Source organism: Phodopus roborovskii, unplaced genomic scaffold (genome assembly GCF_943737965.1).
Source record: "Phodopus roborovskii unplaced genomic scaffold, PHOROB, whole genome shotgun sequence".
Classification (NCBI taxonomy): Eukaryota; Metazoa; Chordata; class Mammalia; order Rodentia; family Cricetidae; genus Phodopus; species Phodopus roborovskii.
In genome coordinates, this window is record NW_026126459.1 from 4146816 (window position 1) to 4163941 (window position 17126).

A 17126-nucleotide genomic window follows, 5' to 3' on the forward strand; every position below is an offset into this window, starting at 1 on the left:
TCTTTTTGTTTTTTCAAGAAAGGGCTTCTTTGTTTTGGAGCCTGTCCTGGAACTTGCTCTGTAGACCAGGCTAGCCTCCAAATTACAGAGATTCCATGGCAGACAAGGTTGACTGAGGCAGAGGGACAAACATACCAGTCACACAGAACTTAAACGAGAAGTTTATTAGAAAGAAGTGGGAGCTGGGCATCGGTGGCTCACACCTTTAATCCCAGCACTCAGGAGGCAGAGCCAGGCAGGATTAAGGCCAGCCTGGTCTACAGAGCTAGTTCCAGAACTGGCTCCAAAGTAATACAGAGAAACCCTGTCTTGAAAAACAAACAAACAAACAAACAAAAAAAAAAAAAAGAAAAGAAAAATGAATTTTGCCCATCTACAGCTAAAGGGAGTGGGGCACTCTTTTCAGACAAGACAAATCAGAAGTGCTTTACAAAGTATGTGCAATGCACTCTGTATTATTGGAATGCTGAGAGATTTGTGCAGCTCGATGCTTATCCAATAACTATTCTTTGGGCCAGCAAGATGACTAAGTAGATAAAGGTGCTTGCCTCCACATTTTGACAATCAGACTTCAGAAAAGTTGTTCTCATTTTTACACACACACACACACACACACATGCAGGCACACAGGCATGTGATGTTATAGAAAAAAATAATACATGTCTCTTTCCTCTTTAATAACAGGACATGCTACTGTCTGTCAGCTGGGCCTCCTGCTGTCCAGGACAAGAGGCAGTATTGTGTGACCTTCTTTGTAGGTAAATATGGTTAATGAGATGTAAAGGCCAAGCTGTGTGGGAGGGCTGCTTCCTAGGAACTGACTCAGCTTAAAGAAACTTTCTTTCACCACCACCTAACTTGAATTCCCATCCTTTATATTTGGTGGATGGTCAGAACAGAAGCCTGGCACCTGAGGAGGAATTGGAACTATCACAGTATCTCTGACTGCCTAGCTTCAACCACCCTGTCTTTTTGTCTTTTTTTTTTTTTTTTTTCCAACAACTTTCTGTTTAACGTGTGGCTGCTGCTGCAGAGGAGACTATGGAGAGTGAATCTTGAGACCCCACCTGAAAATGATAGGCAACTCCTGTTGGCTGGCCCTCTCCTAGTGCCTGAAAGCAGCACTGGGGAGTCACCTGGACTGGGACTCTAGATGGCAAGTACTAGGCTCCAATTCCTGCTAAACACCAGCTTGGGAATGGATACAGTTTGAACATGCTGCAGTCAGGAGGCAGAGACCTCCAGCCTAGCAGCAGGAATAGCCTGCTCTGGCCATCCGCACTGCCTCTGACCTGCGTCACTGTACTTGTATTCCTCTAACTCATGCCCTCACCCTTAGCACTGCCACTCAGTACCCTACTTCTGCCACAGAATACATGAGTTATAAAGAGAAGTGACCTTGTTTATTTTTGTGCCAGGATACCCCTGTGTAGCCTTGGCTAGCCTGGAATTTTCTAGATAGACTTAGGAAGGCCTCCAATTCACAGAGATCAGCCTGCCTCTGCCGCCTGTGACTAAAGGCACATACTACATCTGGCTAGAGACTATATCTATATATCTATATCTATATCTATCTATCTATCTATCTATCTATCTATCTATCTATCTATATATTTTGTTTGTTTGTTTGTTTGTTTAACAACTCCTCTGGTTTCAGTGTATGGTACTTTGGTTTGTTTATTATTTCTTCTTTCAATGTGCTGAGAATCAAACCCAGTACTTCTGAGGTGGGTGCTCTTCCACTGAGCTATATACTCCAGCCAATCTATAATATATTGTCAGGGCAGCTTTAGCAAATCATACAATGAACTTTTCAGATGAAAACTGAACTTCACACTTTTCCATTCCTTGATGAAAGCTGTATTCTTCCCCCCTCAGCTAGAGAATGTTGTCAACAGTCACCTGTGATTGTCTCTCGTCCTTTCTTTATAGCTCATCTTATACCAAATCTATTAGCTTGTCTTGAAGGGCCTTGAACATAACAGGCAAGTGCTCTACTACTGAGCTATATCCCAGCTTGGCCTCATGCCATCATCTCCATTGGATCATTGTAACCATCCCAGTGTCTCCCTAATGCCTGTGTTATTCCTTTACCTGTTCTCTGTGTTTCAACCAGATGAATGTTCCAGCTGCTTCTCCACACCAGCCCCCAGTCAGAGAATGCCTGAAATCAGTCCTCTTTGTCACTACAAAGGCCATTCTTTTGCCTGCCTTGAGCCTACCAAATGCAAGTAGTGGTAGAGGCTTGAAGCTTCTTGCTCTAGCAAGCTCTGAATATGTACCAGAATAGGTAGCATCTCAAATGGTCTTCACTTCATAGGACGATGGTGGAGGAAAAGTATGATTTCTCTATTTCATGTCCTGACCTGGTAGAAGAGGACCCCAGAACTCAAGGCTTGACTACATTTAGGGATAGCATGTAGGAGAACAATAGTAGCCCAAGGGCAAACAAGCAGTTCCATGTCCTGAAAAGACAATTGAGATCTGGGTGCCACTGCTGGCAGAAGTTAGCTCTTTCACCAGCTTTTCAGTTTCCTGAGCCAATGAATTTCTTGACATGCACATGTTAGTTTGAGATCTTGTGACTTGCAACCAGGAGTGCTGACTGATCAATTTTTTTCTTAGTGTTTCCACCACTGCTCCATATCCTCTAAAACAGGGGCCAGACCTCCTTCTATACTCTGGAAGGAAGATAACGGAGCCCAGTTGCTTTGGTCACAGGTGACAAAGTGAATCCACTTGCCGGCCTAAATACCTACACAGTTTGCCATGTTCTCCTAAAGTTGACCCCAAATTTCAGTTTCTTTTCTATCTCCACAGGCCCAGCTACTGTTCTCTCAAGATAGTCAACTAGAAAGGATTCTGGTCAGAATAGGATGCTATATTGAAACAAGACCTCCTCACAGAATGGCAGGCTTCTGTGTTGAACCCTGGTTTCTGATCCTACTGCCCATTGCTGAACTAAATAATAATAATAAAGTTTTTTTTGTTATTTTGTTTTATTTTTGAGACAGGGTTTCTCTGTCTCCAACTCAGAGATCCACCTGCCTCTGCCTCCCAAGTTCTGAGACTAAAGGCATGTATCACCACCACCTAGCAGAAATATTTTTTTTTAATGCCAAAATATAATGCACAGAAAGTTTCTTTTTAATGCATCTAGTAACAAATCCCTTTCCTAGAACAAAACCATGCTTCAATATTTGCATAGTAAAGTAATTCATTTAAATGATTTTTGCAGATTATAGAAAATCTGTTCTTAGGTGCTTTTGTTCCTGCTTTATTCAAAGGGTTCTGCCTCCCAGGCCCCACATGCTGCATGCTTTCTGCTGCCAGCTGGTCTCCTCTTGGCCCCAGGGAGCCCTCAGGTCTTTGTGAACTGTTCATGACCTTTTCTTCCCAACATTAGGACTGCATTCTAAGAGTCAATCCAAGGTCTCATCATTTGCTCTCTCATTTTCCTGAGCATTATTCCCTTCCCTAGTGTGCTGCTCCTTGAAGCAGGAGCCACACCTTGTCTATTAGTATGTAGCATCTGAGAACTAGCCAGCAAATGACTGAATGGAGAATCAAAAACCTTTTGTAGCAAGTACTTCACTTTTGGATTTTCATGTAAGTTAATACAATGTAAAAGACCATCTTAATGATTATATATTAATATTTTAATTTCTATATATTCTCATATTTTGAAACCTAGATTTTATTTCAGACAATCACACACACACAAATCCAATGTTATTACACAAATTTTGAGGGCTGTGTTCCAGATTTTACATTTAAATTAGCTCTAAATTTTTTAAGACACTTCACATTTTTCTACCCAAAATATAAAAACGTGCTTTTTTTTTGGACTGAATGTCATATAGCCCAGGCTAGTCTTGAATTAACCATGTAGCTAAAGCTGCCTAGGTCTCCCAAGTATTGGGATTACAAGTGTGCACCACCATACCCAATTACCATAATGCATTTTTAAAAAAATCATTTCAACTTGACAAATCAAATGACTTTAAAGTTGGCTTCTTACTGTTTCTCTTCTGTTGCTATAAGATGAATGTGTAGGCTGCTAATGTGAAGAAAAACAGCTCCTTGGTATACTCTAAACATTCTCCCTTATGCATCTCCCTCTGGGAAACAGCATCCAGTTCCCTAGGTCATTGGTGCTATATCCCAGAAAATTCTGGATGGGAAGTCTGGGAGAGTGGGGTACCTCTGAGCTCCTTGACTTTCTGTGTGCTCAATGGCTCACTTCAAAAGTGAGAAGGAAAGGCATTGAGTACCCCTTTCCCATACCTGACAGGCACATGTATGCATATGTGTCTATCAAGTCATTCAAGAATATGTATGCATATTTCTGAATCAACACACAGTGTATATATATAGTTGGTTACATATCAGGCTAGAACTTTTAAGATAAATGTAAGTTTTAAATCTCTTTTTCTGACTTTCCTTTAATAACACATGGGAAAAAAAACCCAAACTTATTTCAAGATGTAAATTCAAGACTGCTTTTCCATTTCTCCAGCTCCTAATAAGCACCAAGAAGCAATCTGTACCAATTTTCCACCTACTCCTTGGCATCCCCGATTCCTCCAGCAGTTATTGCGAAGGTGGCTTCATTTTCAGGCATCTCAGGGCTACAGAATACAAGGGAACAGAAGTTTATAAAAAGCTCTGTTTCTATAAATACTGTGCACATGTCACAGTTGTCACGTTCCCATCAGTCTGAGTCTCCAGAGACACTGCAGCACTGGTACAGCTAAATGTGGACTATAGAGCTTACCTAGCAGTGCTATCAACCCTCGCAAACATTTGTTAAACAACTCTATATAAAGTTTTGAATGTCAAGAAAGATTACCCCCAAACTTAGAAACAGGCAAATCAGGATAAGCTGGTGTTCTTTCAGGGTAGTTTGAGGCCTGTGGTGCAAATCCTGTGAGGTTTGTCTGACTCCTTAGTGGTACACCTTTCTATAGGCTCTGCTAACATGGGGAGGGTGTCCATAAAAGGCTTTGAAATAAACCAGGAAAGTCCTGAACACCTGCAATGGAAAGTCAGTTGTCTAGCACATCCTTCTCTTCAGTTACCTAGTTCTGTAAAGGTTCTATACATTATAAGTTGTCATTAACTCCAAGTAGTGCAATTCTACTTGTTCATAGAAATATAAATTGTGAAAGTGGAACACCATTGACTATTGAACTATAATATTGACCCCCCCCTTTTTTTTCAAGACAGGGTTTCTCTGTCTTGTATTGTTTTGGAGGCTGACCTGGAACCCACTCTGTAGACCAGGCTGGCCTTAAACTCATAGAGATCCACCTGCCTCTGCCTCCTGAGTGCTGGGTTAAAGGCATGGGCCACCAATGCCTGGCTCCTTTTATTTGTTTTTCAAGACAGGATTTCTCGGTAGCTTTGGAGCCTGTTCTGGAACTTGCTCAGTAGACCAGGCTGGCCACAAACTCACAGTGATCCACCTGCTTCAACCTCCTGAGTGCTGGAACTAAAGCCATCCACCACCACTATCCAGCGATATTGATCCATTTTTGATCAATTGATTCATTTCTGCATTCCCCTTTTGACTAACAAATGTGTGGTACTTTGAGTTTTCTTTTGATTTAGTTATAAAACCCTATAATGTGACTTAAAGTTCTTTGATATAGACTGGTGAGAAGGTTATGAGATGAGTGTGTGTGCAAGCATGATTGCTAGCTATGTGTGTGATATGTGAAAGCTAGAGGTTGACATTAGGTATCTATCCCCACCTCATTTTTAAAAATTTATTTATTCGTTTTGACTTTTCGAGACAGGGTTTCTCTGTGGCTTTTGAAGGCTGTCCTGGAACTAGCTCTTGTAGACCAGGCTGGTCTCAGACTCACAGAGATCAGTCTGGCTCTGCCTCCTGAGTGCTGGAACTAAAGATGTGTGCCACCACTGCCCAGCTTTAAATTATTTTTTAATTTTATGTTCATTGGTTTTGTCATTGCTGTCAGAGTCCTTGAAACTGGAGTTATAGACAGTTGAGAGCTGCCATATAGGTTCTGGGAATTGAACCCAAGCCCTTTGGAAGAACAATCAGTGATCTTAACCACTGAGACATCTCTCCAGCCCTTCACCTCATTTTTTAAGACAGGGTCTTTCCTAAATTCAGGGTACTCCATTTCAACCATACTTGCTCAGCAACCCCTAGAGTTCTCTCATTCCCCCATTGCTGGCATTAGATACATATATCATGCCTAGCTCCTAGGTGAGTACTACTGAGGCTCCTCCAAACTCAGGTCCTCTTGATTGTGCAGCAAGCTCTCTACCCACTGAACTATCTCCCCATCCTGAAGAACACAACATTTGATCAAAGACTTGAAATAGATGAGAAAGATGATCAGGCAAAGGCCTATATTGGGAGGGTTATTCCAGGGTGAGGAAACAAGTGGGCAAAGCCTCTAAGGTAGCAGCAGCATGCCTGGCAGTACCTTCACTGGAGGATCACAACTTTAAGACTAACATTTGCTATATAACAAAATCTTGCTTCAAAAAATGGGAGTGGGTAGTGGGTGGGTGGGAAAGATCAGTTGATGGAGTTATTGCCTCACATTGCTTGCAGCCCTGGCTTCAGTCCTCAACATTTCATGAAAGTAGGTGTGGTGATGCATGTCTGCAATTTTTCAGCACTCAGGAGAAGGGGGAAAGCAGAAGCTCATCTTTGGCTATATAGAGAGTTTGAAGATAGCCTGGGCTACATGAACCCTGTCTAAGAAACATGTGAAGTGGAAGCACAGGGCAAGGGAGAATCAAGGAATGAGTATAAGGATATTCATGGGGCTGAAGAGCTGGCTCAGAGGTTTAGGGCACTTCCTGCCTATGAGGAGCTGGTTCAGTTCCCAGCACCATGAACACCTACCCACATAGCAGCTCACATCTGTCTGTAAGTTTCTAGAGCTCTGATGCCCTCTTTTGGCCTCCATCAGCACCAGAGATGCACATGCAAACAATTATACACATACAATAAAAATAAAAATTTAAAAAGCCATTCATAGAGTGTTGTGTAAATGGCTACAGAAACTTGAGCTTGGTTCTAAGTTATGGGATGCCTAGGGGGTCTTTTGGCAAGACAGCAAGCGCTCTCAATAGCTGATCTACCCTTCAGACCCTAAGCTCTGATCTAGTTTTGCTATTTTTAAAAAAGATTTATTATTTATTATATATACAATGTCCTGCCTACACACCAGAAGAGAGCACTAGATCTCATCACAGATTGTTGTGAGCCACCATGTGGTTGCTGGGAATTGAACTCAGGCCCTCTGGAAGAACAGCTAGTGTTCTTAACCTCTGAGCCATCTCTCCAGCCCCATAGTTTTGCCCTTTTGATATAAGATGTATGTATGCTTGTTGGTTTGTTTACAACAGGCTCACCCACTTGGAAGTCACTGGGCTGGTCTTATATTAGCAGTAATCCTCCTGTCTCAGCTTCCAAGTGCTGAGATTACGATTATGAGCCACCGTGCCTGACCCGAGTCAAGTTTATGGAAACTTGACATGACTAATCTTGTTGACAATTTACTGTTCTGATTCCTTATCAAATTTGCAAGGCTGAAACAACCTTGTAGGCCAGTAAGAGACATGCAAATGACTGAATAGGTAGTTTAAGTTCATTCATTTGTTAATTCAAGGAGTAGTCTCTCAGGGCTAGCAATTCTGTTCAAAGGCTCATGCACAGGATCTGAAGAATAAAGAAGTATATACCTGTCATAAATCTTGGCAATCCTCAGTTCTCCTCTTCCCTTTCTCAAGCTTATTCTTGTTGTGGAAGCATGAGCCAGAATGTGTCCGCCAATGGGTTTCTTGGGATCTGCCTGGAAGCTGAATCAATAAAACATTTCTTCAGGTTTCGTTTGGATATATAGTGATATTTGCAAGGAAGAAGCAGCCTCTGTGAGTGGAATGATAGGGATGAAGTAGGTGTGTATTCTTTGTGTTGTGTAAGGATTTTAGAAGTCAACCTCAGGTGTGTCTTTTTTTCTGTCTTGGGAAAAAAGCTCCTTATAAACTACAAATACTAGATTGGATTGATTTATTCACTAGCTCATTTATCAGAAATATTTATTTGTTTTTATTTTGGGGTGGTGGTGGTGGTTTTGAGACAGAGTTTCTTTGTGTAACCCTGCCTGTCCTGGAATTCACTCTAGAGACCAGGCTAGCCTCATACTCACAGAGATCCCCCTGCTTTGGTGTGCTCCACCACTGTCTAGCCAGAAATATTTATTAATGGTTTACTATTTGCCAGGCACTATTTTAGTCTAATGAATAAGAATTATCTAAGCTAGGTACATGGAAGGCTAAAGTAAGAGGATTGAAAATTCAAGGCAAGCCTGGGCTACATGGTGAAACCTTATTTCTAAATGGGTAAATAAACTGATAAATTTTATCCTTGAGGCTTTATAAAAAAGTAAATTGTGAGCTCCTCCCATCTTCTTCTGCGATGCTGTGGGTGGAACCCAGGGCCTCATACATACCAGGCAAGTGTTTTACTATTAAGCTACATCCCCATTCAAGACAGCCTTTCTTGTTCCTAAATTTTATGGTGGATTCCTTCAATGTTGTCCAAGTTATGAATGTACAGTGAGAACAATCTTGGAAATACTTTTGTTGTTGCCCAAAGTTTATTTCTATAAATATGGATACTAAGGAATAAGGTCTTAAAAGTTAGGTGCAGTGGTATGTGCCCATACTCTTAGTGCTGAAGAGGTGGAGGGTTTCTAGAGTTTGCTGGTTGACTAGTCTAGCTGCATTGGTAAGCTCCAGGTTCAGTCAGTGACCCTATCCCAAAATTAAGGTGGAAAGCAACTGAAGAAGACACCTGATGTCAACCTCTGGCCTGCACACACATGTGCATACATCAATGCATACATACATGAATAATTGCACACACACAAAAAGGTAAGCTCTTATCTATGTCTAGTCATGGTGATTCAAAAATCATATTATGACAAAAAAGAAGTTACAAATACTATTGGTATTCATCATGAGAGACACTTGGGAACAAACACACTCCCATTGCTAAAAAGTGAAAATTTCTTTAAAAAAACATTAGTTATTTAATTGTTATAAAGTTATGTGTATGTGGGTATGTGCACATGAGTGCAGTTGTCCATGTAGGCAAGAGGTGTCAGATTCCCTGGAGCTGGAGTTACATGCAGTTGTGAGCCACCTAAAGTGTGTGCTGGGATTCGAAGCCAGAGCCTCTGCAAAAGCAGTATGTGCTCTGGCCCACTGAGCCATTTTTATCCCTGAAAGTATCTTAATAACCCTAATGGCAGTGCTTCAAAAATATCCTAGTTACAAAAGACCTCAACACAGTACCACTAAATTGAATTCAGAAGAACTGAAAGGAGTATATGCCTTGATCCAGGAGTGCAAGGTTGGTTTAGTAAAGCATTCAACAACCTATTTTTAATAGGATGAAGAAAAAAACTAAACGTGATTATCAACTGGAAAAAACAAAACAAAACAACAGATTCAATAGTTACCAATAAAGGAAAGTAAGCATAAAAGCATAAACATATTATATTTGACTAGAATAAACCGTGTCATAGCATAATTGCTTAATTCTAGGAGAACACAGTTTTAGGTCAATGTAAACTGTGCCTGTTCCATGACAGTGTTCAGGGTTTTGGCTATTCTAAGTTTGAGTCTTGGTGTACTGAGGATGTGGCTTACTGGTGTAAGATTAAATATGTAGCCTATGGGTTGGTAAGAAAGGAACTCTCTGAAGATAAAATTGCTAACACTACAAAGTTCTAGAGCTAGACCAGGGCTGCCTATCTAGGATAGTGTGAAATTGCTTAATATGCAGTAGATGACAGGTGGTGGTGCCCACCTTTAACCCCAGCACTAGGGAGGCAGAAGCAGGCAATCTCTGAGTTCATGGCCAGCCAGGTCTACAGAGAAAGTTCTAGGAGGTCCAGGGCTACAAAGAGAAACCCTGTTTTGAAAAAACAAAAGTAAAACAAACAAAAAGATTCATTAGTAGGTTGTAGGAACAACAACAGGTTCTTTAGTTAATTAATCATCTATGTATCTATCTATTATTTATTTATTGTGTTTGTATGTTTATGACAGGAGAAGTTGTGAGCTGATGTGCCAAGAGCTCAGGTCCCCTAGAAGAGCAGGAAATACTTCTAACTGCTGAACTATCTTTCCAAGGACAGTTTTAGGTGAAATTCTATGAAGAAAGCAGTAACCAGGTAGTTGAGGATTAACACTTAACAGATAAGGGATCTCGCCAGTCCCAATGTCACAATTTTTTAGAGGAGCGCCTCTGAACTTTCTAGGTCACATGGCCTGTGGGTGTACTTCATGGTCTCACAGGAACCCCATACTGTACAGAGAATGTTCAGAAGGGCTGATGGCATTCTTTTTTTGTTTTGTTTTTGGAGACAGGGTTTCTTTGCAGTTTTGGAGCCTGTCCTGGAACTCTCTCTGTAGACCAGGCTGGCCTTGAATTCACAGAGATACTCCTACCTCTGTCTCCCAAGTGTGTGCATCACCAATGCCCAGCTGCTGATTGCATTCTTAACTGAGTCTCAGAAAAAAAATATGTATACATACATATATACATATATATGTATATGTATGCACCTGTGTGTGTGTGAGAGAGCGAGGTGTGTGTGTGTGTGTGTGTGTGTGTGTGTGTGTGTGTGTGTGTGCCTGTAAATGTACAGAGGCAAGAAGAGGGTGTCCTCTATCACTATGCATATTTGAGGTAGTGTCTTTCTCTGAACCTGGGCTTCTTTTACTTGGTTAGGATAAAAGTCAGGAAGCCCAGTGAGCCTCCTGTCTCATTTCTACCCACTCATTGCTAAGGTTACAAGCCTGCCTGGGACATATGGTTTTTTATGTGGGTGCTGGAATCTGAACTCTAGTCCTTATAATTGTACAATATGCACTCTTAACCACTATGTCATCTCTCTAGCCCCTGATTTATTTATATTCTGCCTTAATACTCTTATTCACTAATTTATTTGCTTTTTTTTTTTTGAGATAGAGTTTCTCTGTGTAGCCCTGGCTATCCTAGAATTCGCTCAGTAGACCAGGTTGACCTCAAACTCAGAGATCCTTCTGCCTCTGTTCCCAAGTGCTGGGATTAAAGGTGTGTGCTACCACCACCCAGCTATTTTTTTTTAAAGATTTGTTTTAGCGTATGTGTGTATGTGTGTGAATTCATGCCAATTGTTCCAGTTATTTACTATAGTGATAAAAACCTAATATAACTACCTACAAGCTCAACTATAATTGTACTCATTTTCTCATGTTTCATTCAAATTCTTTTTTCTTTGTTCAAGCAAGTTCTCATATACCTTAATGCTTTTGCACATAATTTCACCTCTGAATGAAAGCCCCTTTCCTTACTGTGTTTATTCAAGCAGTTCCCACTTATCCCTCAGGTGCCTCCTACTAGGAACTTGCAGCTCAGTGGTCTCCTGCCATACTGTGTATTTTTCTATTAAAGCATACTTCTGGCCTGGGGGTGTAGCTCAGGGATGGAGTGCTTGCCCAGCATGTACAAAGCACCCCTCAAATCATGAAGGGAAAGAGAAAGAATTCTTCACTGTTATTTTAAATAACCTCTATTCATCTAATGTGTAGATATGACATGTCATATGAAGGTCTTTCATGAACACTGCAATGAATACTGAGAAGATACTTTGGCTCTCCCTGGTCTAGATCTTTTTGGACATAGGCTTGTAATGTCTCTTCAAAGAAACTATACACCAATGAACCTTTGAGAGAGTTTCTAACAGAAAGACAAATGTAAAGCTGGGCATGGTGGCACACACCTTTAATCCCATTGCACTAGAGGCAGAGGCAGGTGGATTTCTGTAAGTTCAAAACTATCCTGCTCTACATAGAGAGTACCAGGCTAGCCAGGGTTACATGTGAGACTCTATCTCAAAGATAAAATAAATTTTTTAAAAAGAAAGGCAAATATAAACAGACTGCTTTCCAGTTCTCCCAGTTGAAGCAATCCCCCTGCTGGCTGTTCTGGAAACCTGTCCACAAGTAGCACAGTGGAGCTTCTAGATAAATAGCCAAGATGTTTTTTTTTTGTTTTTTTTTTTTTTTTAAAGCAAATTACCGTTTGCTATTACTAGTGTGAACCCCTGCACACCAGGGAAAAGAGATCCTATTGCCTGTCCTTGATGACTGCAGGTGTAGAGGCTAAGTATTAATCAATGTCATCTCTGCAGGCAGATAGATGAGCTCTATGGAGAAATTACTACAGGCATTTCAAAAGGACTGTATAAACATATATGAATGATATTATAGCTACAAGAAAGTTATCAAGACAATTCAAAATTTGGGATTGTATTTAATCAAAATAGACTACAAAATAACATCAGCCTTAATTTTGAATTTCAAGCCAATTTAAATTTTGTTTGCTTTGTCAACAGTCCTGTGCACAATTGTATATGGAATTTGTAGCCCTAAACATTTATTATGAAGGTTACCAACACTTTGACAATTTAATAAAAGCTAAAGAATTCAATCCATCAAAATGAACAAATATACACAAATATATAAAATCTTTATATATGTTTAGGAATGCCACTGACCCTCCTGACATACATGAATATGAATAATAATAACCAAGATTTATTGACTCCTCACTATATTGAAAACATTCTTTTAAGTTACTTACATTTCACATTGCTCAGATTTAATATTTATTAATAATTTGGATTAAAAATTGTATTCTGCTAGAGGACTATGAATAGGAAGATTACACCCACTGGTCACATGAACTTCAAATGTAGTTACATTTTCCTTATCAGACTAGTCCTCTGTCTTTTTGCTGAGTCATAAACTAGCTCTATGTTTCCCCTGAGAGAAAAATTCTCCAATCCAATCACACCTCTGCTTTAAGGCTGAGGGCCATGAACAACGGTCATTTCACTTGAATAATGAATGTATCCCTGCAAAGTCTCTGGGGTAGCAACATGCTAGTTTTCCCTCTGGCAGGTATAGCTTTAATGTGTTGTATGGTTTATGATCTTTTTTCTTTCTTTCTGTCATTATTATTATTATTATTATTATTTTGGTTTTTTGAGACAGGGTTTCTCTGTATTGCTTTGGAGCCTGTCCTGGAACTAGCTCTGTAAACCAGGCTGTCCTCAAACTCACAGAGATCCTCCTGCCTCTGCCTCCCGAGTGCTGGAACTAAAGGAGTGTGCCACCAACGCCTGGCTTTAGAATTAGACTTGAGTTCAAAGTCTGCTAGTCAGCTCTATGACCTCAGGAAAACTGTTTAACCATTCTGTTTCTGATTCTTCATGGGAAATAATAATGTCACCAACTGGTAGGACAACTGTAAGAATAAGACGAACTATTTCAGTGTTAGCCTAGTGACTACCGTTATTATTTTAACTGCTTTCCTATTCTTGACTCAAACATTTACTACCTACTTACTTTACCTAGTTTCTTTCATAGTAAAATAAGGGGAAAAGGTGGACTCCTGAACTTTTAGGACTCAAGATACTAAGAATAACTTATTGGGAGCCACTGTGTACTAGGAACCATGGCTACTCATTGATACACATTAGCTCTACCCTGATAGCAAACTTATCATGTAAGATATTCTCAATAAATTGCAGTTATTATTTAACTAAACAGCTCAATTTAAATAATTATCTTTCAACAAAACATAATCCAAGAAATTTTTCTTACTGTCTGTACTTCCTGACTACTGCAGTATTCACAGTCTTGAGGTGACATACAAGAAGGTGGCATAGCACCCCACATTCCTCCAGAGGGCTTTAATTTGCATCTATTTCTGACCAAGTTAACAGCATCAGAAAGCCTCCCACGTCCCTCTTATAGCCTTTTACATTTTCTTCTCTCCTCTTTTCCTCTTTTCTTTTTAGAATGAGGGAGCAGGTGGGGGTAGATACTAGGAATAAGGAGGAACTGTGTAAAGAGTACCGTTTTCCCACTTTGGTTGAACAGGACATGGCATGTTCTATCATTCTGATCTTCCAACTCCAAATTACCAGAGGTCATGAAGTATAGTTCTGAGATGAAACAGGATAGGATAGAAGAACACAGTGCAACTAAGAAACATCAACTTCTTTTCTTTCTTGTAGTTTTGCTGTGATAGTGGTACTGGTGGTGAGGACTGAACCCAGCACTTTGTAAATCATGTATTGAAAGGATGAAAATACAGCCTAACTCTCCAATGACCCCAGGAAGCTAGAAGTTTAGAAATACTATCTAAAAAGCCCTAAATACCTCAAATTCCAGACCCTGTCCTCTACCAGTAAACAGGCGAAAGGTCACACCTCTTGCTGCTTACGACAGGCCCTTGAATACATGATCCTGGCCTAGTAAGATAACACAAAATAAACTGACTAACTGCCTATCTGACTTGGGTAAACTGCTTGTGAAACCCCTGCCCCAGTGACCTATCCTAACTGCCATTTGTCACCCCACCCAGGAGCCTGTACAAATGCTGACCTCTGGGGCTATAGAAAACTGTTTAGTCTATAATGTGCCGGCTTATAAAATGGTTTTTAAATTAATTGGCCTGCACCGCGTGGGCTCTAGATGCTATGAGATGATTGGTTTGCGATGTGTGGGCTTTGTTGTAAACCCTACAAACGCTGTCTCGATTCTGCACTCAGGGTCCTCAGTCCTCTACCCCTGTGTAGCATATGACTGTGGACCCCAGTGAGCTTGGAATAAAAGTCCTCTTGCTGTTTGGATCAAGACTGCTTCTCGTCAGTGATTTGGGGTGTCACCTTTCCTGAGAGAGTGAAGGTCCTTGCTTTGAGGGTCTTTCAGTATCTCTTTTTTATTTTTTGTTTCTCTCCCTCTCTTTTGAGACAAGGTTACTCTGTGTAGCTCCGGCCATCCTGGAACTTGCTATGTAGATGAGGCTGTCTTCAAACTCACAGAGATCCTCCTCCTGCCTCCCAAGTGCTGGGATTAAAAGTGTGTACCACCACTGCCAGGTGTGAACCCAGAACTTTGTGCATGCTAGGTGTGCTGACTTTTTGTTTTGTTTTTTCAAGACAGGGTTTCTCTGTGGCTTTGGAGGCTCTCCTGGAGCTAGCTCTTGTAGACCAGGCTAGTCTCGATGGAACTCACAGAAATCTGCCTGCCTCTGCCTCCTGAGTGCTGGAATTAAAGGTGTGCACCACCACTGCCGGCTGCTATTTTTGTTAACTTGACACAAGCTAAAGGCTCCATAAGATCTGGCTATGGTAAGTGTCTGTAAGGCATTTTTCTTCTTCTTCTTCTTCTTCTTCTTCTTCTTCTTCTTCTTCTTCTTCTTCTTCTTCTTCTTCTTCTTCTTCTTCTTCTTAAAAGAGGGGTTCTCTGTGTAACTTTAGAGACTATCCTGGAAATGGCTCTGTAGACCAGGCTGGCCCTGAACTCACAGAGATCCACCCGCCTCTGCCTCCCAAGTGCTGGGATTAAAGGCATGGGTGACCACTTCATGGCAACATTTTCTTAATTAGCAATTGATGGGGAAGGGCCCATCCAACTGTGGGTAGTATCATCCCTGGGCTGATGTTCCTGCATTCTATAAGAAAGCAGGGTGAACAAGCCATGAGGAGCAAGCCAGTAAGCAGCACCTCACCCCTCCATGACCTCTGCATCAGCTCCTGCCTCCTGGTTCCTGGGTTTCTTTGAGTTCCTGTTCAGACATCCTCCAGTGATAGACTATGATGTGGAAGTGTAAAAGAAATGAACCCTTTTCTCCCCCAGCTTGCTTTGGTCATGGTGTTTCTTCACAGCAATAGAAACACTAACTAAGACACTAGCAAACAGTCTATTACTGAACTACATCTCCCTGCCCAAGAAGCATCAACTTCCAAGTCAAAGATGTATGGGGCTCAAATCCTTAGTTTTAGCTTTATGATTGGGCAAACACTAAATATTCTGAGCTGCCTACTTTTAAAAATTAATAATATATATAATACCATCTTAAATTCCAGTCAGACTGTAGATCCAGGGGCATGGGTTAGGGCAGGCTAAAAGGACAATGAGACTCTTGGTGCTTTTGATTTGCAGGGTCAAGGTGAAAAATCTGAGAAGTTCATTGAGAAGATAAAGGCTGAATAAAATAGAATGAGAAGGCTTTAAAATAAGGGAAATGTGGGAAGGAAAGAGTACAGCCAAAAGAGAATTTTTAAAAGAAGAGTTGGTTTATTAAAAAGGGTATGGCCAGGCATGGTGGGGTATGTTTAATTCTAACACTCAGAAGGCTGAGGCAGACAGACCTGAGTTTAAGCCCAGCCTAGTCTACATAGTGAGTTCTAGTCCAGCTAGCATTACATAAAGAGACCCCCAGCCAAAAAAAAAAAAAAAAAAGTTTATTTAAGAAATTTTGTTAGCCAGGCATGATAGCACATGCCTTTAGTCCCAGCATTCAGGAAGCAGAGGCAGCTGGAACTCTCTGAGTTAGAGGCCAGCCCGGTCTACATAGCAAGTTCAGGACAGCCAGAGTTTTTCAAAAAGAAGAAAGATAAAGAAAGTAGGAAGGCAGAGGAGATAGTAGTAGTAGTTGTTATTAAGTAATATATCCATTTTTTTCTCTATCTGCTCCCAAAATATGTACACATAAAAATTTAAAGTCTGTACTCCCCTAATCTTTTGAAACTGGAATTCTTATTTGGTGGGATAGGGTGGGAAAAAGTACAACCACATATTGAGACTGACTTCATTGAAAACACAGGAAGGTAGAAGAGGGCTGTGTTCCATCAGAGTCACATGAGAATTATATAAGATTATGCAGAATGGATGGGTTCAAATAATCTAAACACTGCATAAGAGCACTATGCTAGAGACCCTAAACATATTACTTCTTCATTTAAGCTGACAATGTGAGTCATAGGTTGACATGCTTAGTGAATGTGTTCTACATTTACAAGACTGCAAATGTTCTGGATAGCTTTTTGTTTAAGAAACTGGACACACAGAAGTACATGGTGACATCATGGTCTTTCTTGCTGCTTATTTGCCCTGCTGCGCAGCTTCTCAGGCCCATCCTCTGACTTGTTATCTCTAGGATCCATCTACCAGATCCTTGCAGAGCTAATGTCTGGATCTGTAGCCTCATCTAGGCACTGCTGTTC

General features: G+C 40.8%; 1 protein-coding gene across 1 annotated transcript in view; it reads right to left on the reverse strand.

Annotated features, from left to right (window-relative positions):
* Positions 1–4210: 4210 nt before the first annotated feature.
* Dmc1 (DNA meiotic recombinase 1) overlaps positions 4211–17126 on the reverse strand; it is a 35966-nt gene continuing 23050 nt past the window's right edge. The window contains exons 12-13 of the mRNA XM_051189388.1: positions 7732–7848; positions 4211–4631 (exon numbers count right to left, since the gene is read on the reverse strand). Of these exons, the coding sequence (XP_051045345.1) occupies positions 4562–4631; positions 7732–7848 (187 nt within the window). The 3' untranslated portion in view covers positions 4211–4561. The remainder of the gene's footprint in view (positions 4632–7731; positions 7849–17126) is intronic.